The sequence below is a fragment of the Temnothorax longispinosus genome, chromosome 3, assembly GCF_030848805.1.
Source record: "Temnothorax longispinosus isolate EJ_2023e chromosome 3, Tlon_JGU_v1, whole genome shotgun sequence".
Lineage (NCBI taxonomy): Eukaryota > Metazoa > Arthropoda > Insecta > Hymenoptera > Formicidae > Temnothorax > Temnothorax longispinosus.
The window spans coordinates 4,878,095-4,902,961 of NC_092360.1; the positions used below are offsets into that span (position 1 = coordinate 4,878,095).

Genomic DNA, 24,867 nt, shown 5'->3' on the forward strand with positions numbered 1-24,867 from the left:
TTGATGCGCCTCCGATGCACCTGCGGGAGTTGCACGGCTAGAGGGTCGATGCGAACAGGTGCAAACGACCTTCGCGATCGTTTAACCTCCCCGACCCTTCCCTTGCGGAATTTTCAAGTGTTTTGACCGCGGCGCCCGGTGCAGGTGCAGTGTCATTCCGGGCGGAAAGATATCGGGCTAACGGCACCGCGGACACGCATAACCGTATAATCGAGATTTCATGGCTGATTCGTGCTCATTAGCGGCGCTACCGATGCTGATTAAACGGCAATTGCGGCCGACCGATCGAAAATCGTCGCGAAATTCATATTATGCATATACTATTCCCGTACCTGGAAAGCAATATTGATCTTCCGTATACGATTTATAATTAACTTGAATTTTGCAATCTCTTATAAATGGCGTCCAATAAGTTCGGGGAATATTTCTCGCCGCCTTTGATTTTACGTATTTTCTTTCAAAAGTTACTCAAAGTAAAAGATCTGTACTTTTCAACGTGGATTTATAACGAACTAAAATTATCTGAACGGTGCGATCTTTTTTTTCGAACGGAGAATGACCTCATTTACCTTTTTTTTTTCTCCAACATCGCTTTAATGTCTTGTAATAGCCTCGGAAAATTGCCATATCTACGTCCCAGATCAATTGCATTCCCGTGAAAAGCGTTGACGCGAAAAAACGTGTATGGAGGCAACAAAAAAATGTGCGGTATTAAGTGTCGGTGGAATCATAATAGCGATGACACGATTGCAACCGATAAAAACAAGCAAGGAGATAAAGAAAGAGGGGAATCCGCGAAAGAAGGCCGCCTCTCACCTGCGTGCGCGTTTGATGAAAAACGTCAGATGTACCGAGCTTTCCGCTGGAAGTCTCGCAAGAGTGACTAGAGCGAAATTTTTAATCTTCGTTGGTGAAAGATATTGATAATTTCTGAACTGGCATTCAGACACTGTTAAATTGACACCTGCTACTATCTGTACGCGGTTTTATTGTCTCTCGACTTGGCAGATCGTCTCTTTTAATGTCTTGGCAGAGACCAGAGTCATTTAATTATCCCGTCGCTTATATAGGTGGTAGAGCGTTTAAACTTGGAGATCAAATTGAATGCCTTTTGAATGATACATTGAACGATACCTTTTACCGATGTTTACTAATGTCAGCCACGATTCACGTTTTCCTATAAATCGCGAGCATTGTTCCGCGCCGCGGATCTGACTCGATATCTATACTCGATTGTGTAATCGCAGTAAATAGTAAATGGCGTGGGATATATCTTATTGATATCACCTGCATGGCTGTGCGAATGTAATCCGATGCGAATGTAATGCTTCTATCTAAACTTGACTGGATGACGATATTTTCTATCTTTTTGGTGTTCATAGAAAAATATTAGAAAATTGTTCATGTCGCCAAATTCGGAGAAAGCTATAACAATATCGGCATTCGTAGGCGATTATATTTCGTTTATCATTTATTTAAAAAAATAATTACTGTTAATAATTACCATATTAGGTATAAATATTTATTATTCTTCAAGACCGCGACAAGTTCATCACGCGTATAGCTTTAATATTTTCAAGACTGGTTGGAAAAGGCCGCCGCCGACATTTTCGCGTGCCGACACCCCTCTCACGACGAGCTTTCTTTGAGACAGCCCTGAGGCACGTAAATTGCGCGCGCAGCCCAGTTTGAAATTCGTGGCGCGCCGCGGAGATCCTTGGGGGCTGCGTTCCTCTCTCGCCTTTCGTTCCACGTCCGTTCGTTCGTTGGGTTCGTTCGCTCTCGCACCGTTCGGCTCCGGTCGTGGAAGTCGATGCTAAGGTCGGAGTGCTGTCGCGCGAGAAGGGAGTGCCGGGCGCCTGTCTCGCCGCCCTCCCGGTCCTCCCAGTGATCCCGAATTTCCTCGCGAGCACACGCGCTTGCCGCTCGAGGATGACGCTCCCGAGTCCAGTCTCGCCCATCTGGTACGCCCGACATTATTCGCGAACGAACACGTTGGATCCTTGATCGAATCCACGATTTGAAAAAAAAAGAGGAAACAATAAATCGAGAGCCTCGTCCACGGAAAATTCGCACCGCATCGTTGTCGCGGATGTTTATGTGTCGCGACGAAGCTAGTGCGTCGTCTCTCAGTGGCAATACACGAAGCTTCTATCGATTGCCAAGTGGATTTAAACCGCTGCGTGTGTAATTGCTAATAGGAGCCTCCTTCATTACTCTTTCGTCTAATTGTACGGTATATTTCGTTGTGAGCGAAAAGAATCTTTTTCTGTTTATGGCAACGGACAGTCGCCTTCTCGATTGATCGGAGATTGTCGCGTAAAACCAGCTCACGCCTCGAAAGATCCTCGGTGCGAGAAACGAGAGGGATATCCTTGACATTATGGCAAGACGCACAAGGAGCCGGTAGTTCGGTGGTTGGCAGGGATGTCCTCGTGACATGTTACCCCGTGACCTTGGCTGGCGCAACTACAACGTCCTCCGTGGAGAGGGTCGTCTTTTGGTGCGCGGGTCGAGCGGTAATACGAACGGGCGATCGGTGTCCTTTAATCCGCGCGAGATCGAGTATCGCCTGCTGCCGCTGGTGCATGTCAAGCCTGACTTCGTGATTCCATATGTGCTCTGCTGGAGGGTGCCAGGCGCGATCCACCGCATCCAGATTAATCCGTCGGTCGTCCATCATCATCACCAGCAGCAGCAGCAGCAGCAGCAACATCAACGTCAACAACCGCAACATCACTACCAACAGCACCGTCAGCGTCGACGACACTTCGAAGGAGCGCCGCGGACACGTCCTGCGCCACCGCCTTCGACGGAACATCGTTTTGCGTACGGCGCGCAGCGTGACATCCTTGCGGATTCTGGTATGGAAACAAGGTGAGTGCCACTTCGGAGGCATTGAGGAATCGAGATTCTGAGGTCTGCGGCTTTCATGACTCGGGCGTGTCGCCTGTTTGGATCTCCCGCGGCTTCGACGGTGCAGAGAGAGAGAGAGAGAGAGAGAGAGAGAGAGAGAGAGAGAGAGAGAGAGAGAGATATTTTCATTTCTTTAATTACCTCGTACTTCAAAGTCGGATCGTTCCGGCGTATTATGTAATTAAAGGATTAATGTTTTGCATTTTAAAAATAAATTAAATCTGAAAGGAGTGAATACTAGTTTTACGAAATTTATTTAACGAATGTGAGCTCGTTTTATTATTATCATGAAATAGAATATGAAATAAAATGTCATTTACATATCACAAAAAGTTAGTCGCGTAATATTGATTCTTTTATTATATTTTAATTTGATATTTATACAATGATGATATAGAACTTCCTCTACAATTTAACATCATAGAACGTTTACTCCATTTTTTAATCAAGATTTATCCATAACTAAACACGCACATGCGCGTCACTGGTAAATGGTGGTAATTTTTATTGATAACGCGATATATTAATGATGATACAGCTTTTAACAATTTTTATTGAGGCTAAACAATTTTGTAATGAAAATACATTTACAGATAAACATACATCAGTATCGCGTAAATAAACTTCGCCGCCATCATAATGTAGCTATATAGCCTTTTTGGATACGCGATGTCAGATGTGTCAGTTCATTGCCCCTCTCCGTATCTTTGTAGCACACCCTCGGCCATATACCTACGACAGCGAAATAGAAACATTTCGTCGTCACTTCGACGGCGGTAAGCTGACACTGTGCCAGGTGTTCCTACAATAGCAAAGTCTATTTCGCATATCGCGCAGTCAACATTGCACGCGCAGCACGCTTATCGAATGTTCATTGTGCAATTATATCGCGTTCGATAGCGACAACTGATGGCATTGGAATCTACATAATTAGGAAACAGTTTTTGAATTTTTTTTTTGGCGATGAATTAAATTGCACGAGTGAGACAATTGAAGGAGTTCCCTCCTCCGCAATTCTTTCGAAAGAAAAGATTTAAGAAATACGCATGATGTGGTGCGCGCGATGTTAATGTAACAGCGCACCGCAATGATCTCATGCCGAGATATTCTTCTCTTTATACCTTCCAAAAGAAAAGAAAAAATGGGTAAACGCCCGTCTACTGTCGCGAGCAGCCTTCTTTCGAGTTTACCTCCCGCTGTCGCTGACAAGCCTTAACCAACACGTTTTCCTACGAAAATCTGAGACTGTTATACCGCGATGCAAATAAGAGCGTATATAGCTTTATAACGTGTAACATCACATTATATGGAAACACGAAAGAGGAGGAATATAGAACCTGTACTATAACACTTTGACACATCGTATATCTCTAATATATTTTAATTGTCCATACGGCGATGGTTCTCTCATAAGTTTCACGTCGCGTCGAAACAAAAGACCCGAATTCTATTCAACGGAGGAAATCGAGAGACATAAAATTTTTACATTCGATATTAACTCTGTCACGCCATACGAGTAGTCGATTCCCGCAAGTGCACAGGGACATTTGTCACGATGCAAATGTATCTCATTGGCCGGGGACATGTAACGCGAGATTGCCCGTCAAATCCCAAAAGCATTGCGTATCTTCGGTTCGCCGCGGGGCTCTTTTATAAGTCCGGAATAAAAAGGTCGACGGACGATCGCTCGTAAAAACCACGCTCGGGCGCGGAAAAAAAATTGTTAAAAGCGGAGGATTTTGTGCTGACCGTTCATGACAAGCTATTTCCGGTAGCTGCCCCGACGACTTCCCATTGCGTAAATATAGCTTTGCAAAGCTCGAATATCATCACAATGTTCTTTAAACTTTTACATCTTCACAATAGGTGCGCGAAAACAGTTGTCGATCAATCGTGTCGACTATTTTTCGACGAGTACGTAGCTGTTGTTAAGATTTCGCGAAACTCGAAAGTCAGATCGCTTTACGTAAGGACTACGTTTTACATCGTGAGATCATTTTCACGGTTCGTAACATTATTACCGTTCATAGTTCTTCGATTCACTACTATGGAGTATAATGCGAAGAAATATTTATCGGCTATGTATATTTTTCTAGCGTCTGTTCGTACATATACTAGGCCATAGATTCGCTCTCAAGTGACACAAATTGTCCACATCGACGTCATAAAAAATGCAATGAGCAAACGTCGCACACCGCAATGGTCGACGAAAGAGTTGTTATCCATTCATAAAAAGTTAACGTATTGTTACTCTACAATGCCGAATAAGCTGTATCATGTTATGCGATATATGAACGGTTTTTTCTGTTAATATCTTATATAAGAAAATGAACAAAAAGAAAGATAATTTACTATTTTTTTTCGGCATTTTCAAGAAAATTAAATATGCAGAATTTAAATATTTTAATGAAATATTTTAATGAAAAATATACTATATTTTTTTGTAATGTAATATCTCTAAAAGTGAGCAAGAATTTATTGCATCTTAATTTTATTACAAAAAAAGTATGTAAAATTTAAAGTGGACAGTTTGTATTGTATTTGTCTATGTTAAGTATTTGCCTGATATTTTGAATTTTTAAGATCTTGTTCGCTTTTATAATTTAAATCTTTTGCTTACAAGAATAGAGCTTTATTATCACGCATTACTGCCATTGTAAAGTCGCGAACTGCTTCAGAAAATTATGTGCAGTCGTAGAATGAACCAAACACATACGAATAGTGATTTATTTAGAATGTAGGATATACTCACACAAGGCTTATAACAACGAGGTTCACAGTGTAATAAGAAGAATAATGTAAAAACAGGATTGTAGAAAGTTAACGTGGATGAGCAAAGAAGATAATATAACTAACACTAATATAAAAATAATTAATCGATGTCATAACTTTTGTGTAAATTATGAAGATACGTACGATGCGTTAAGAATACAAATTTGTACAAATAAATGTCACATGTACTTTAAAGTTTTTATCCAACACTGTATGCTAATACTAGAGGCTTTACAAAATTTGTGAAAAAAGCTGTTTTTTTTTTTACAAAAATATATAAAGAGTAGTGATTGCAAATTTAAATTTCTTGCAAGAATACATTTAATCACTTGTATATCAAGGGAAAAGTTTTATCTCTCAACATTTATCGAATGTCAAAAATGAGTAAACGTTTACAAATCCAATAAATTACTTCGAATGTTTCGAAATATACAATAACGATACATCTTACCGCCGCGTATGATTTCCCACGACATTGAAGTCGAAATGGCAAAGATTCTAATTTTTATTTAATTCTTCACAGATGTCTTCACGCATAAAAAAAAGATTGATACTACCATCGTAATTGAAACTGCAAAGTTCACACAAATAACGGTCGATCTTCCGATCATGTGTAGGTACGTGGCCTATACGTATGTGGTCGTTATCGCTTAAAGTGATTCACGTTTTATCTATTAGATAAACGGAGGAGATAGAGAAAAGAAGGGAGAGAGAGAGGAAAGAAGTAGTAACGCAGTAAATTCGGTACATAAAGAGGACATTCTATTATAATTCTATATCTCTTCTTTAACAAAATGGATTTTTCATCTTCGCCGTTTTAACCGGAAGATATCTTAACCATGAAGAGAAAATGGTTATTGCATCAGGAAACTATTCCGTCTAGAATAATCAATAGCAAACCGGTATCGGTTTCTTTTCTTGCAAAATATGTATCGTTTGTATGATAAAACGCGCTTACCTAATAACGTCACTATATTTTAATAATGAACTATATAGTTTAGAGCGTATTATCAGTTCATGGAGGTGATGAACAGCATAAGTCGATGAGAGAAGTAGGAAGAAGAGAGAAATTGTTGCGATAGAAGCAAACTTTCTCGATCAGCTGACAATGAGATTGTTGCGCAATAATTAATATTTGCTGTTGGGAATTTCAACTGAATTACCGCAACCTTTCGAGCAAATACATTGCGATTATGCGTTATTATTTTGCAATTAGAAATTTATCAGAGGTGCCATCATAAAATGAACATTCTTATGAGCCTAGGCAGTTTTGAAAAGTCAAGGAGTCTTTATTACGGAACGATTTCCTCTTTTTTTCACACTCGTTGGCGCGACGTGTGATTTATCAAGTCTCTTTCGGCGCGACCACAATTCGCATTCTGTTAAGATATATTACGCGAAATCTTCTTCGACAAATGAGCTAACATTCGTAGGAACGAGAAGATCGACCCTACGTTATTAGACGTCACGAATCATCGGAGTTCGCGGAAGGGTGGAGATCTCTTCGTCACGCGTCCGGAAAATCCTGACGAACGATCGCAGGGACAAAGAGAACTTGCAAAAGTTTCTAAAGACGGTTTGTCTAAAGCAAAAGAAAAAGTGACGCGCTGTTATACTCCCAACATCCCGAGATCTCTCTTTCTCCCGCTCGACACGCTCGGCGATAAAAACCTCTCGGATTCCCCGGGACTTTCCTGGGTTACACGAGCCATCAGAAACTATCCCGTAAAAGGGAATAACGGACAAGTATGAAGAAAAAGGGAGCGAGGAGGAGAGCCCCGTCTACGTCGTGCGTCGTGACGTTAGATTTAATTCAAGCGTCGGTCCGAATCTTCAGCGTCTTTGCGATGCCGCATTGGCCACATTCTCTCGCCGACTTCTTCCGAGAGAGTTGATACCAATGGCGGCAACGTGCGATGAATCTAAGGAACGGAAAGAAGCTCGTATCGTGCCTGAGTCTGTCTCCATTAAGAATATAAAATGCTCGCCACGCCGACTATACCTACAGCTTTTGCTACTCAACGAGAACGAATTGAATATGTACATGAAATTGCCATCTCTTCATTCCCTTTATTATCATATTGTTTTTATAGCAATGATTATTCCTAAGATTTATATTAATTTTATACATTGAGCTCTCTCATTATTGATGAAATTTTATTACTGGTCTTTTACTTGATCTTCTTTAGCGGTTTTTTTCACGAATATCATAGAAACTGTTCTGCACGATTTTTGTACAAAACGGCAGACAGGTCGTATTTTCCATGAGAGCTATCACATTATTTTGCATGTTGACGAAGATTTCGAAACGCTTTTGGTTTTTGTACGGTACAATTGCGAACACCTGCGAAACTTACTTAGAATTATGTGTTTCCTGTGTACAACTCCTGTGTGCTTGCCTTCCCCTTTTTACGTTCGACCACACATTTCTGTGAGCCATACACTTATTGTTAGATATACACAAGAGGTGCCGACAGTCGGCCATTTTCTCATTCATAAATTATTTATTTCACAGAAGAGAGGGAGAGAGAATGTATTCTGAATGGCCGTACACATTTTATTGCAATTACACTCATTGCAGTTGCACACTAAACACTTGATAAAAGATGCATGTAGAAATGGAAGGAGTTGTAAAATGGAAAAACAATTGTGGCATGAAAAATTATTCATATGTCCATATGATTAATAACTTTAATAATATAATTATCTAATGTTTTATTGTTTGCAATGAAACATATATCTAATAATATTTTTAAAATATACGATATAATATTAAAATAGACTACATAATATGTTTAATAATGCACACAATAAAACTTTTTTATAGATACTATACAAATATTAATCTCGAATCAATAAACGTATTAATAAATTTCTTTTTAAATTATTTGCATTATCGCGAAAATTCGTGACCTATATAAAAAATTATTGTAATTATTTGTTATACAAGATGTATTTAATTGTTTTTTTATGAGTCTATGAGAAAAGACTATATGTTTGAATAATCCTTACAAGAATTTATTTGTTCTATTGTATTATTAATTTTAATCGCTTGCATGATACATTGTTAAATTTTTTTTATATGTAAAAAGTTTTGAATGTGCTAATATATAAACAAAAGTAATTATATGAGTGTGAAAACATTACAACTTTTATATTAATATAGTTGAACGATTTTAAAATAAAATTTATTTTTTATATAACTTATTTTCAATGTTATGAAAATGGTACGATAAAAGAGAATAATAGAAGCAAGAAGGATAATATAGTAACACATTGAAATAATTTAGTCATTTTGAAGTACATATAAAGGCAATATATTATAGTATCACTATTTGAAATCTTTATCTAAAGTTTCACAGAATTTGCTGGGTTTAAATTATCACACAAAATGTAGTATACACAGTCGCACGAATGTTCGGAGTTCAAAGCCGCGTGTCAATTTGCGTCACATGTGATTTAACCGTTTCATGCAAAACGGAATATCGGACCAGCCGTATAAAGCAGATTGCCCTCAAAGCCGCGCGTGTCGCTTTGTGAACACTTCGGGTACTTTTTTTTAATCACTCACTCTCAATTATGCCCGTTTAAGACAAATTATTGCGTACATCGCCGCCACGCCCAACCGCTATCTTCTCCGTGCTTCCCATCGTCCTGTGCACGGAAAAGTTCGGACTGCAATTCGCAAACCGGTCCGGCAAAAAAGACTCCGGCTCGAAAGACTCGCAAACCCGACCGCAACCCGGTCGGTTTCCTAGAATATTTCTACGTCTTCAAGCTCCTTGAAGCTTCACAACGTCTGCGCACTTTGAAAGTTTAGTTTTCCATATATACGTAACTTTCATGCTGCGGCTTCGCGAAATAAATCTGGGAATCTTACCACAAGAAAATGAATCTAACAGGAATAAGTATATAGAAGTTGCTTCAATATATTTTTGTAATATGGGATATTTTTCAAAATTTTTTAATAGTAAATACCTGTAAAATACTATCTTTTTACATCCTGTACATTTTTAATTGTAGAATATTTTGTAGATTTTATATTATAGAAATATTCATTTACTTTTATTGATCAATTTTCGAAAGATATTATTTGATATAACATTTAAGATTTTCCTACAGAAAATCAAGATTGCCGTTGATCGAGGTTACCGTAGTTTTGATCACATGTTAATATGCTGAAACAAGCTAAAATTATCATCAAAGAGGCGCAAAAAGGACAAGTTATGCATTCCACGAAGCCTCACATTCATGGTTAAAATATTTTGTGAGTAATACAAAGTGAGTGATATTGTGTGAGATACAAATAATATTTTATATGTAATAACTTAATTTCAATAAGAACTATGACACACACAAAATCTTATATAATTTTATATAATAAATAATATATAATAAAACTTAAACTGTTCAATCACAATCGAGCATTTTCCGAGAAGAATTTAGGTCGAGACCTAACCTAGGTTCTCGAAAATGTTCGACTATAATTGGTCGATTCATATACTGTGTTTATAAGTTTTACTATTTAAATTCTTTATATGCTATGATCCTAATTCTAAACAACAACCACGTTGTATCTGATTTTGTTATATCTGATATGAAAAACAACAATTCACGCGAGATGAGAACCGCTGCATTAAAGCAGACGCTTTGCGACGTTGCCACGTCTCGCAGGTCCCACTCTTCTATCGACCGGGCGGCGTTGCCAGCTCCTTTTCCATGCCCCTTTATCGCCCCTTTCCAACGCAGCCCTCCTCCCCTTTCTCTCGCTCCCGCCCTGTCTGTCTTTTTCTCCTCGCCGATGGCTGTCCATATTTCTCTCTTTATCCACTTCGTACTCAGAGCCCATCGCGGCTAGAGACTCCTCTCCCTTTTCCTCTGCCTTTTCCCTCTATCCAGCTATCTATTTCTTCTTCTCGCATATTCTTCTCTCTTTACTTCTTCTTTCCTCTTTTTCGTTCTTCCATCTTTCTCTGTCTGCCCACTTCACCTCCTTCGGACACAGCTGTTCCATCTCTTCCTAGGACAGATGCGGCGGCTCGGTGCAACGTCACCTTTATTGTCCTTTTTCTCCCTTTCCTTTCGTCTCCTTCCTGATCGATCTTTGCTCTATTTCTCTCTTTCTGTCTTTCTTTCCTCTGCTCAATATCCGACATTCTGCAATCTCTCGATAAAAGCGAGCCGATCATGAAGGACTCGTCTGTCGATGACGAGTTCGATTTCCTTCTACCTGTCCTTTTGGATCTATGTTGGTTCGATGTTGGTTCGTTGTTTGGACGTAACCTCCTGATATTGCACTGGTATTTCGCGAGTAGTTTCAAACTATCGGAGTAGATCGAACAGCTCGAACTTTCTCGTTTACACCGGCCAAGTTCGATGTTTCTCCGACACTTTTCGGCGCGTCCCGCCAACGAAACATCAGGATAGTTAAGCTGGAAATACACGTAGAGCGAATAAAATCGATCCTAATTTCAAATTAGATCAATTGAGCCGAATAATAGAAAAATTTTACTTAGTCGGAAATTCTATCTTACTCCAATAACATTTTATCTTTTGTTTTCCGTTTTTTTTTTTTACAATTAGCTCCTTTCTCAGTCATTAAATGAGGATTAATCTATTACATTTTAATCAATATTACACTTGCATTATTATGCATCACTTTCTATAATTGAACACCTCTCTGAGTTTGTGTGATTTCATAATTTTCAGCAGACTCTCAGAGGGATTTACAAGTTTATTTCGTCTTTCACGAAATAAATTTGGAATCTGTGTAATCTGCAGGAGATATGTTTTTCATCAATCTGAATCCATCTTCGAGTTGGTCCGCTCAAAGTCGCGTTGGTCTTTCTGCTCTCCACCGGCTGCTTCTCTTTCTTCGGGTCGCCGAGTATTCGACTTCGTGACTAGCTGTAGACATCGTCCAACGGTCGGTGGAGGTCGAAGGGCATTCCAGATCTGGGTCGGTTTCTGCTGGAATTACAAAGCGAAGAAAAGACTTCGCGTAGACGTGCTATAAACTCCCGTTTTGCCATTTTATTTGTGAAATCTAACGGCGGTCACTTTTGTATGTACCGGCTACTATCCGCTCCAGACGACTTAAGATTTTATCGACCACAAATACTATTATATGAAATCGAGTTGCATATGTCAATGCTTGGAGTAGCATCTCTGAGTTTACATGTCTTAAATTTTCAACTTAGTAACAGCTGATAAGCTTTGTAATATTTTCATGATACAATTTTTTTATACGCATTCTTCAATTAGGTATCTCTAACAAGTGGGCGTATAAGACATAATTACAATATTTATTATTGAATGCTTTACAAATCCTTGTCTCCTCTTTTCTCTCTATGATTATAATTGGAGTACAAATTTTTGAAAGTTAGTCTATACTAGTTTATAAATGTATCGCGAAATTTTTTAATTTAAATTTTCAACTATACTTGCTCTTTTCGTGAACCAAGTTGACTTTAATGAAAGGAAACAGGAAGAGGAGAAGGATGATATAACCTCTGTTCCTGAAACATATCTACCCATATTTATGGTATTTATACGAATTCAAAAAATTTGATGTTTGATCTGTCACTGTGACTATCAAGAATGAAAGAAGTATGCACGAAATTCGTTTAGACATATAATTCGTATTTGACATATATTTCTAGGGAACAATTTTTTATCGATATTTTCTTACTTAAATTTTTTAAACTATTGTTAAAATATAGTTACATTGTCATTTATAAACATAAAAAAAACGTAATAAAATTGTAGATATACTTGACTACTTTGCTATTCTTTTCTATTTACTATTTTTGTATTTACTATTTATTATTTAGTTTAAAAGACCATGTTTATCTAAAATGTATCTCATCATCAAATGTAGTTTATTTTATTATTGCATCTTATTATTGCTCAAATAAAAAATGTTACGATCGTTATAGAGATTCATATATTTGTTTCCCATATCGAAAGTGTGAGGAAATGTAGCTAAAAAAAAAAGGTCTTGCATCATCCATATTCATACATTGAGTAACGTTCCTTCGACTTGCACATTCAAGTCCGTTCCTGAGAATCTCCGTTGGGAGGTATCGTTTCTTGAAAACGACTATATACGGGGACCGCGGACCAATCTTAATAATGCGGCTACCTACCGCGGCGTGTATCTCGATCCCTTTTGCACGACAAGAGCAGCCAGACGGGATAACGTCGTGTAATGAAGATTAATCTCGTCTAGCAAGCGTGCACCGACCATACCGCATTCATAAATCAATCATATCCGTCCGATTATCATTCAAATCGGTCCCCGATCCTCTTCGCTGCTCGCTATTGCTGGCTACACGTCGTTGCGCGGAATCGACAAATCGGCTACGATCGGCTGGCCATGACGACCTAAGAACCGAGCGATGGCAATAAAGCGCAGTAGATAGATCGAACTAATGGCGAATAAATATTACCCAAAGTGCCGTAAAGGGCATTTTGTGCTATAACAAAGAAGCACGTTTCACGTTTTGTATTTCATGTTTGCATTTTGTCATTTCAATAAATCGTTTATGTCGAGGGCACTTGTCGCCTGTTTCATTATTTAACCACTAATGACTATTATTTATAGATGGTGAACATTACTGAAATGATCGTGAAGAGCAAATGGATTTGCGAAATGCAGATATCACTGCCATTATATCGGAAAAATCCTGCAGCAGCGATAATATCTTTCCATCTTAGTTCTTTACCGTTGACGTTTATTTGCTATTATAGGGCTTATGATAATGAAGATACCTTTATATTTCCGCGGATTCCCTTTGTGGGTGAAAGAGCTTAAAGCGTTCTACCCAACGTCGCGCGCTTATTGCAATCTTATACATTATGGAACTCCCGAGTGGTGAGCGGAAACTCGAGGAAAAACGTTCCAATCTTTAGAAAAGCTTGATTAACATAAACCGAATCAGACTAATCCCCGCGATATCCATGGAAGGTAGAGGTATGATCGATCCGTATGAATAAGTTTACGCTTACTTCATCGACGATACGGCCTCGTGCAAAGAATTAATTGTTTCGATCGTGTGCAGGCAATGAAGGACAGCAAAAACTGCGCGAATGAAAAAATATTATCCCGTCTCCGACTGTGAAACTTAACCGACTATGAAAGGACACAATCGACAGCTTCGAAAGGCCACGTGTCCCTTTCTCAGTGCAATCATGTCGCGTTCCCTTCAATCTAACAACAATAATAGTAACGTTCGTGCGATTCGCATAACGCGAACCTTGGATAACGCAGTATATGGCATGCTCCTTCTCGTTGTGCTGTGCACACAAACCATGCATTCGACGGTTGCCCCTGAGATTCTCGACCTATCATCATCGAGGCAGTAACCACAGACTGATCGATTCGGGGAACTCTCTAATTTGCCTTTTCAAGTTCGTCCGTTATAACGAAAAAAAAAAGAGACCGAGTATCAGGTAGTATAGCTGCGTTAAAATTTATCGTACCAGCTTCGAAAAATTTTCAGGTAATCAGGCGTCTGTAAAATTTGAGGCAAGTGCCGACGTCGCTTTTATTCTCTCCCTAAATCACTAGAATTTAATTTTATACTTGTGTCGTGATATTCTAAAGCCAAATATTTTATTAATATTTTAGATCTCGTATAATAATTTGTTCAAATATAATTTTTTCTCTTTGTGAACCTGTCAGTGTCTTTGATAACTATATTAAATATTAGAGCATTATTATCGTTTATACTGTTACACTCGCTCTGTTTTGCTGTGTGTGCCATGACTTCATATTATCGTGAAACGAAAATTCATGTTTACACTCAATTAAATGCAATCTGCATTATACGAACACACACATTTTATAATTATTTTTGGAAGAATTTAATTATTATTGCAACAGATATTATATCGACCGCAAACAGTTAATAGTTTTAATTAGCTCGTTCAAAACCGGCCGTTTATTGATTGCATGAAAAATGAAAGGATGTGGTGGGGCAAATCGTATCAATTATGCGACGGCTACGCGAGAATGGAAGACCGAATGTAAATCCGGCATGTGTCCCATCTCAACCCAATGATCGCAAACACACCGGTACATTTAATATGATAATCGACGATCTGTGTATACCTGGATCAAGCTTCGGTCTGTCTGAGAATACGAAAACCGGTTTTGGTTTTCATAGCGATGAGGACAGATTAAGGTCGATTCACATTATGCGATACATGACGCCATACATGCCTGCAACGACACCACGAAGTGTTCTATTACGAGAAACAGCAACTTCATTTTCGTAATGGCAAAGAAAAGGATTATGATGCTATATACGTCTAAGGATTTAGTCTTTTAATAAAATTGAAAAGAAGGGCTTGTCTTCCCTCATTTATTCTTCGGGCTTGCAAATTTCTTCGTGTCAGATCATAAATTGCATGCTTACGGATATTCAGTCAGTCATACGATATTATCACGATGGAGTATTTAGATTGTATTATTATGAAAATTAGACTCACAGTCACTTCGCTAAAGTTAGGACGATGTTACACGCGTAACGCGAGACGCATAAAACTCGCCGCGCGTCAAAGTTAATTTACTGATGAAAAACTTTTATCCGACGGATTAATCCATTTTGCATAATAACCGTGCGTATCTGGTGACCACATTGTTCAATGTGAGTCGACTTTCATGTGGCTCGAAAGGTGGTGCGAGGAGGAGAATCGGCGGTTGGCAGAATACTCTTCTCCCGCCTGAGGGAGAGGGCGAGATTTGTCGCCGGAAAATTACCAGGGTGCAACGTTGCACGTATAGTCGGCTCGTAAATTTCATTTCCAGCCGATCGAACGATTTGCCCGTATAACGCACGCGGCGTTATGACGGCGCCCGCTAACTTCACCGGTTCCTACGAGCTCTTGCACGTAGATATAAGTTATGGGTACGCTCGCGCCGCGATCGATTAACTCGTGGAAGGTGCGCTCGCGTTGTGAACGCCGCCCTCAGATAAGAAATTATATCTTTCTTACGCAGCTATACTATGCGATATATCGCTTTGTCTCCTTTTCCTATCGAAGACGATATTAGAGATAAAAATTGCTTTGGCAGATTATTAAAAAAAAAAAAAGATAAACTTAGTAACTAATCATTGATTTATATAAGTTTGCTAGGCTAGATTTTTAATTGTTTACCACATAATCGTGTCTAGTGTTAATTATAATCTTTTCTTTAGGTTAATTTTGAACGATGCATGTGCTGGAGCACGCTAATGGAGGTTTTTCAGCAGCATGTATATCATCTCTCGTTTTAACACCCTAATAACGATGTTACAGGCCCGCGGTCGTTAATTAGGGAGTTAATTCGCTGACGACGATTTTGACGCGCGTTTCCACGACAATGCACGTCATATGTGTCTCTCCTAAGATTCGCATATTAATTAAGGTTTGCAGCATTTGCAACAATCGTGATCACACAGTCACCTTGGCATTTGTGTCGAAATAGAGGTGCGCATCAAACAATGGCTATCGTTAATGAGTCGCGTAATAGTCAACAAGTATTGGCTTCGCTATCGTTATAGACGACGCGACGTTTCATCACAACGATTAACGATGATGTCTACATCGTGACATAAATATGCTCATGTGTCACTTTCAAATAAAAATTTTGTCTTGATGCAAAAATTAGGATTCGTATTTCGGCTAGATATAATATTTAGGCTAAATAATATTAAATACACAAGAGATTGATTCATCAATACAGCATTTTGACGGACAGTTTTATTTCTGACGCAATTTTTTTTATGCGAAATAAATACTTCATTTAGAATCGTAATTAATTGCAGTTGTTTGCTCGCGAAATTGCTCTTTATTTCGCAAGACTTCAATTTTTCATTTTATTGAGAGATAAAAGTCCGGCAGAGTAGAGGACTCTTTTATCTCTTTTTGCCGCAATTTAACGGCACACATACACACACAATATAGGACTACTAAATTGATAAAATATTTTTATGTAAATTATTGTTTTTATATTGTTAAAGATTCTTTGATAATGTCGCATTATTTTGAATTATGCCAATTTTTCTCATCTAAAGCATCTCGCGCTTGAATATAAAACTGAAAGAAAGACTTCTGGAGTATCCGTATAATCTCCACACAAAGCTATTATATAAAGAATACTGAATTCGTAAGCTCTTTCTCAGTTGTATACTGCGTTACTGCCCCACATTCTTTAATCCTTTACACGCATTTACGCATGGCCAGCGAATGTCGACATAAAAGAGATGAAGACGACATAGCGATGGAGCTTATCCTCGAAGAAACGCGGTCACATGATGCTGCGTGACGATGGTTCGTTAAAGAACGAGAGAAAAACGCGATGGCAGGCAAAGGAAGAGAAATGGAGAGAAAGAGAGAGAGAGAGAGAGAGAGAGAGAGAGAGAGAGAGAGAGTGAGTGAGATGGTGTCTTTTTCGCTACCGCCGCCATGCTGAAAACCTTCTCCCTCGGGGCTGTCGCTTACAAGGGCGTGGGCGCGCAAACCCAGGGAATTTAATACTCTCGAAATATCAGATATCGAAGGTAAAATGTCGTCGTCGACAGCAATTGCAATTGCGCACGTTCGCTTTTTCTTTCTCCTCGTTCCTACTTCATCCTCTCCACTTCTTTCTCGAGGTCTCTTACCGGTAGAGCTTATTGCCGCTCTTTCCCATTACAGTCATTAAATCATTGAAAGTGGCAAACAATGGCTTGTTACAATATTTTTCTTCATTAAATATTACTTGTAGAAACGTTTTAACAACGTTTTATAACTAATTTAGTTATTATCCTAAATCGTCACGCATATCTTTATTTAGTAAAATATTATACCAACACCTTAGTGTGTGCTAAGTGTAATTCGACTTCGATAAACGTACACATATATCCTGCATAATAATACAGTGATATAGTATTATAACAATATCGTGCATTATCATCGATATTGCTACCATTATCAGTCTACGCTAAACGGATTACGAATAATAATTGACGCATTATAGAATATCGATGCGCACGTACAGCGTGTATTCGATATTCTTTATCAACGAATTACACGACCGATTGATAGAACGCAACGGCTACCATATTCCCCGGCCTTTCGACAAATATTTTCCGAACGATTCCATTGTCAAAGAACGGACGCCATCGCGCTATGAAAAAGCCAACGAGTGCAATCGCCGGGTTAGTACCATTACGCGTGAACGCGCACGTGTTCTCGTCGGAGTACAGCGTGCACCGCATATGCCCGTGAAAGAGATTACCACGTGGAAACATTCGATGTCTCGAATTACTTGATGCGTGTCCGATCGTCAATCCTGCGCTGCGAGCTATGTCGTAACGCAAAATGCTTTTTGTCTCATTTCTCTCTCTCTTTACATAGATATTACATAGGTAGCTTAAATGCGATTGCAATATTCGTGATCTTTAAAGTGTCATCTCTCATTACTTTATTACGGCGGTGTAACTGACAACGATCATTTTCCTTGTTTCAGGTAAGGTGATACTACTGGTGTTCTAATTGGATCTTGGCGCGCCTCTCCCCGGTTTTTCGTGAGTACCGTATTACCATGTTCCGTAATAACGCGCGATCAGCCGACGATGATAAAAAAAAAAACGCCACGGTTTCGAGAATAAAGATGATCCAGCGCCGTTACAAAGGATTTCTAACGAGCTCGCGAGGGCAGGAGGAATCGCGAAAGGCGAACTTGCGACGCGTGTAAATTTAAGGGTTTCGCCAACCTTTTTTCGCCGTTGTCCTCTCTCGTCCCGTGGTTTTCTCAGTGTCCTTGTCTACCGTGATTGTCATTGTAAGGATGCGCGCGCGAGAGGAAAGGTGCGTCTTGCTGTTCTACGCCGAGAGCTCACCTCGCTTTTCTCACTTTCCGCGCTAAACTTCAGCCCCATTTTGTGAAGGAAACATTTAATACGGCGATTATTTCTCTCTTTTTCCCGTGGCGAAATAAAAATTTTACGATGCGCAGCTTCGGGTAGATTTTCGACATAAAAGAAGAAACGAGAACTACGCTTTATTGCGCGCCATCGTCGTAAACGCTGCATTAAAAATCTCATTCGACAGCAACATTTCCGCGACTGACGATAATGACAAGTCCTATCTTGGCAGCCAAGTTTTTTTTTTATTAATGAACCTGTATTGGTGCGAGAAACTTTTTTTGCTCAGGATATGTTTGCACTTGTATTATTACTATTTCAATTGTCTGTTTAATAATTTTGATAACACAACATTACATACACATGTGTCAAATCTGTGTGACAAATTCGTCAGACCCCTGCACTGTTGTGGCCTATAACGGAAGGGAATTAATTGTACCTAAAGAATAATTTATTGGTTTCCTGAGTTTTTTTCCGCGGGGATGATCCCCCTTGGGGATGCGGTTGTAGAGTCTTCTGGCATCACGTACATTAACCTAGGCAGAGGGATCGAGAAAGAGCGGAAGGGAGAGAAGGACGGAAGGAAACGGGAGTGTGAAGGGATGAAGAAGGTGAGAAGGGGTGAAATAGGCGCAATCTATGCATCTGAGCTGTATCGGCGGCTGAAATCGATGATGACGTCACATATTACAAACACGTGCACGTTGCCAGCTGTTTTCGACATCTGCGTATACGCGCCGCGTTGAAAATTATGCGAAAAATTGTGACGAATGCGCTCACGTTAGCGTGGCACGCGTACATTAACTCGTATATTTTACTCTGCTCGAAAAAGAATATTGACGAGAACATATTGACTCCATAATTTATAGTTTAAATCATCTGAAAAATTAGCATATTTTAAAATAAGCATATTTTTCGGTTACCTCGGTAAAAATTATAAAATATGGTTTCTTTAATTCTATTGACAAAGTTCTGCGCTGCTTATTAAATAAAAACCAAAATCAATTTTTTACGCTTGATGAACAAATCGCACTTGGCGTCACTTTTCATAAAATATTAAACACTTGAAACGTCTGCGGTATTTGATTTTTTTTCAATTCTTAACAAATTATGACGCTTTTTTAACGTATCACGGAGGCCTGAGAAAGACGGAAACAAACGGTTCGTATAGATACGGAAAGTATCCATATGGCCTATAAAAAAATATCGAGCGTAACGTCACCGCATTGCATTCGCTTTGAGTAATGATTATAATTTGTGACAAGATAATTTTAAGGAAAACAGTCTCTATAATAATGTGTTCACTTACTCGCATACTACTTTAATTCAATGCGTACAATTTTCATGTGCACCTGCTTTTCCATTTTAGCTGCCGCGTTACTTGCGCATTTTACTTTCAACGATGCAAATATTCAGGAAAAAACTGTAACTACATTGTCCCGTCGTTCACTATCTACATTGAAACAATTATTATATCCAGCACAGCCAGAATTGAGTTATTTAAATTAATCCTCCATTAAAAACGTATTACGAGAGCGCATGCAGACATCATAGATACTATATAATAAGATTCACTCTTCATGATAAATCTCAGAGACCGAGTTCATGATTTTTTTTTTGCTCGGTACTCACGTCAACGCGAGACCGTCCGGTCATAAATTGAGTCTTCCGTTTCAATTATTTTCCGTAATTATTCAAGCTGCATCCGGCGGGAGCAGAGCCGTCATCGGAAAGTTTTCCGCCCACGGCGCAAGAATCCGCGCCGAGATTCGCTTTTTCCCATTCGCCTGGGTTAACGAAGTCTTCGAAGTTACCGCGGGCGGAATTCTCGATTGCAAAAGAAGCGTGGTAGCATTGCATTTTTCATCCGGACTGCCAGTTGCGAGTTTTTCGTGGCAGGAATGCAAAGGGAGGTATGCAGCATCGCGCAATGGCGCATGTGACAATAGCGGAATGTTGATCGGACATTTTTTAACAGAAAAGAAGTAACGTTAATTCTCTTTTTTTTTTCGTGTGGAGTAGAATGCACGCAAAATATCGAGCGTGTGTTCCGCTGTCAGTTGCAGCGCGAGCTACCACGTGCGCTGTGCTATGCATGCTTCACTGCTTGCCTCGGTGCTCGTTGCTTGTTGCCTGCTTCGTTGTCTGTTCTCGGTGATAGATCACGTGCTATCTTCCGCGTGTGTTTTGCTACACGCAACTAACGCGAACCAATAGCAAAAATCGTCTCTCTTTTTCACCGCAGGTTCCATAATGATTTTAAATCAATCATGCTGCGGACATGGCACGCATCTCGGTGATAACTAAACGGAACACTTAACGAATATTTCTTCTTGAAAAATTACAAGGCTCGCCACAAGCAAAGTAATTTCGACTATAACAAGTAAAATAAATAATTTATATTTTGAAGCTGTAAAAACTTACTTCGGAGATCTCTGTTTGACAAGTCCATTATCCGTTCCGCAAATCGAAAAGAACAAAGAAATTTACAAACAAAGGAAGAGAAATGTGAGATATATATTTTTTATTCCAAAAAAACTCAGAATGTTGTTGTACAAATACACATTTTGAAAAACATTATTTCGTGTTTAGATTATTTATAATATGATATCTTGTGCGTGTGTGCGAAAGGTATTTATTTTCCGCATAGCCGACAACCACATTATCGCCGACGCGACGTTGGAAGCTTATGTCGTGTTTTGCGGGTGCTGCCATTCCGCGATATTGTCCTAGAATAGGTAAAGCTTCTGCCGGATTTACTGTCAACGTTCCCTATTGGTCCTCGCAGCGTTATACAGCCTCTGCTCGATAGCAATGTATCATGGCGAACCTCCTATTCCGTGTGCCTCGGGATATTTAATCTCGAAGATGGAATATTTATATATGGATCGTTCTGGACGTTCTGGTGTTTCGTTATCTTATATTACGCCATGCATCAGATACATATAAATTTATGTAGAATTTAATATCGTCCGACCGCTCGTTATATACGTACGATTAAAGTCATCTGGAAATCTTTTGCTGTAACAAACACAAGCTATATTGTTATAAATTTGAAATTTGTACGAATATTTCAGTTGCGTGTTTTCGAGAGTTAAAGTTAGGACAGCAACGCCTCTTTCCGACAATCGACATAATTAATTGTCAGTGAAAGAGGAATCGTTAACTATACTTGGCACGGCAAAACTTGCGGCTGAAAAATTCAACGTCACCGCGTGACGTATCCCTGAAGGGTTGCAGCCCCGTCGTGTTCGTCCGTTCGTTCGTGTGCATTATACTTACCTGTGTCGGATCGTTAAACTTTGAAACCCCTCTCTCATTGGGAAAATCATCCGTGGCTTCCGTGGAAAAGCCATGGGAACCCGTAAGCAAATAGCACCTCGTTAGCCAATCCTATTGCGCGATGCGTTATCGATCGCCGAGCCGATTCATGGCAACTTCGAATGCACTGTTGACCACTGGACTTGTTGGAGCTGGCGACTGGCGAAACAATTGCGCAAACAGGGTGTTTCGACCATTCAGACATGTGTATTTTGCAGTATTCAAGATGCGACAAAATTCAATTGAATCTCCTTGATTTCAATAGTAGTTTCAGGATATATTCTATCTTCAAATTCTATCAGATATTTTGAAAATATAGCATTGCCCTTATATAGTAAACATAAATTCTTACACAGTTTATAACATATTTTAAAACAAATCGAACTATTGATCTTCTTACGTATACATCTCCGTTGCAGATAATTTAATTTCTCGTAAGAGAGAAATATAGAGAAGTTCTTATACAATTTTGTACAAATTACACGATTTAAGTTATGACAAGATATTTTATAACACAATAATTATATATATATATATATATATAAGTTAATCATTTTTATTAATAAAAATTGATTGTAAAATAAATTGAAACATTTTGTGAAAAATTTGATCATACATATATCTATAGCTAATTAAATTTTTATCGAATAATTAACATAATCAATCAAGTTGCTTTTGATACTTCAATTAATTAATATAATATTAATGTTGTTCTCTCTCTCGTTCTCTCTTTTTCACTCACTCACTTACTCTTTCTTTCTCTCTCTCTCTCTCTCTCTCTCTCTCTCTCTCTCTCTCTCTCTCTCTCTCACATACAAACTATATTTTTGCTTCAATGTTGCAGATTAAAGCTATGCCGATCTAATACAAAATGTTTAATGCGCATAAGTACGATGTTAAAGCTTACGGATTTGCGTAGATCAGGGACAGCTTCTATAAATAATAAGAGGAATAGTTAGAAACTACGACTTAAGAGTTATATTTTAGGTTACTGTATTTTGCGCTTTATACACCGCTAAATTATATAACAAGCATAGTGAGCAACTCGTATAAAACTGCGAGAAAAAAGGCTTTTTGACATTATTTCAATAACAGATTCTTAATTAAGTATATTACTAACGACACTGGCATGCTATATTAATTGCCAAAATTCCGTGTTTAATATAAATGAACAAATTTTTATGGCAATTTTCATTTTGAATATATTTTATCGTTTGTGCATCAGGCATACACAGATTACCTAAAATACGATATCAAAAAAATGATACGAGTATTGGTCTTTATTCTTTATTACATATTATAGTCGCAAATATAGTTTACCAGAGAAATGATTTCTAACTTTAAATTTACAGACATGGTATTATATTGTATATAACTTTCAGATTGTTTTCTTAATAATCTCCTAATAAGTTGACATCGACATGAACCATGTAAATAAAACTTTTTTACGATAATCTCTCTTTTACTTCATATTAACGTATATACGATTCCATGGATGAGTAGTACAAGTTATATTACAACGTTCGCATGTATATGATACTTGAAAGCCATGAGTCAAGCTTTTACACATGCTCGCTTAACTACGCTGTCGCTGTTTTTCCCCCCCTTTTTTGCAATTCATGAAGTTGCTTTGTTACCATCGAGCACATTCGAAATGCGTCGTTAATTAAAATTTTTAATGAATTCTCTGACGCGTATTGTCGAGATGAAACACCGTTGCTTTTTTTTCCTGCGGTATTCTGGCGTTGAACGTATCGATGTGAATTTCACCATCGCATAACTTCATTTTTGCGTTAAGTTCGACATGGGGAGGGGGCACGCGTTCATTAAATTTTTTAATTGCGACATGATGTTCGAGTTTTTTAATTTTAAAATTGTTTTTTATCGCGCGGAAAACAATTCCGCGATGCAATAATAGTACTGGATTACGACATGATTTATCTAATTTTTAAAGAATAAAGTTAATATTAATAGAAAATATTTATAAATCACAGTAAGAAAAAGTAAAAACTAATTTTTACTTTGTTTGAATGAAAGCTGTAAACAGTTCTTTTTTGCAAAATAATTTCCATTTATATACATACTTCTGAATTTAATCACGAAGTAGTTTTTCCAACTCTCTATTTGTGCAGCGAAACTACTTTTAGAATTATTGTTGCTTATAAAGCGGCCAACTATCTCTACCGATTTCCGAAATCTTCGGGTGGATAGCCGACGAACGCAGAGAGTATCGGCACGATAACCACTGGCTCGTATTGATCCTCGCGGGGGTGTACAGGGGCTGAAAGAACCAAGAGCAAGAGGGATGAAGAGAGAGCTTCGGCTGCACACACGCGTATACGCTCTCAGTGGCGCGCGCGCTAGCTCGTTCGCGTGCATGTGCCGCACGTATGTATATACGTATATGTTTGACAGTGAGGCGGAATGACAGAGAGAGGGTTGGAAGAGGGGAATAGCGAGAGAGCCCGTGAGGCAGGGAGGAAACCACCGGGAGAAGAAGGGTGAGTTTAGCCGTGGAACATCCCCCGGTGACTGACACACACCCCAAAACCGAACCAACCCCGAATCTAGCCCCAACCTAACCTGCAGGCCCGTACAACCCGACCCGGGATATCCGTAGCACCCACCATTCGCGTAAAGAAGTCAACTTACGCGAGTCCCAAAGTGGGCGGACGACCGCTGCGACCCGCCGCCGCGCCGCGTCGGCACCGATGAGGAGACTCGCTCTCATAGCGCGCAAGCGGGGACAGCTCTCGTTCGCAGTATGCAAAGCCGGGCCCCGTCGTTGTAATTACAAAAATGTATTTGCGCTATAGGACGGTCGATCGTATACCGGTCGCGCCGGGAAAAAGCATTTTAATCGCTTTTTACGCGCTGCTTTATGGAGATGTCCGGTCGCCGAAATTCGTGCCGACATGTGAACGACACGAGGCGTCGAGCACGATTTGTTTAACATAACACG

At 39.1% G+C, this 24,867-nt stretch overlaps 1 protein-coding gene across 2 annotated transcripts in view; it reads left to right on the forward strand.

Moving 5' to 3' along the window:
- The first annotated feature begins 1,613 nt into the window (after positions 1 to 1,613).
- LOC139809345 (protein gustavus-like) overlaps positions 1,614 to 24,867 on the forward strand; it is a 134,559-nt gene continuing 111,305 nt past the window's right edge. For both annotated transcript variants that reach the window (XM_071772174.1, XM_071772175.1), the window contains exon 1: positions 1,614 to 2,877. In XM_071772174.1, the coding sequence (XP_071628275.1) occupies positions 2,441 to 2,877 (437 nt within the window). In that variant the 5' untranslated portion in view covers positions 1,614 to 2,440. The remainder of the gene's footprint in view (positions 2,878 to 24,867) is intronic.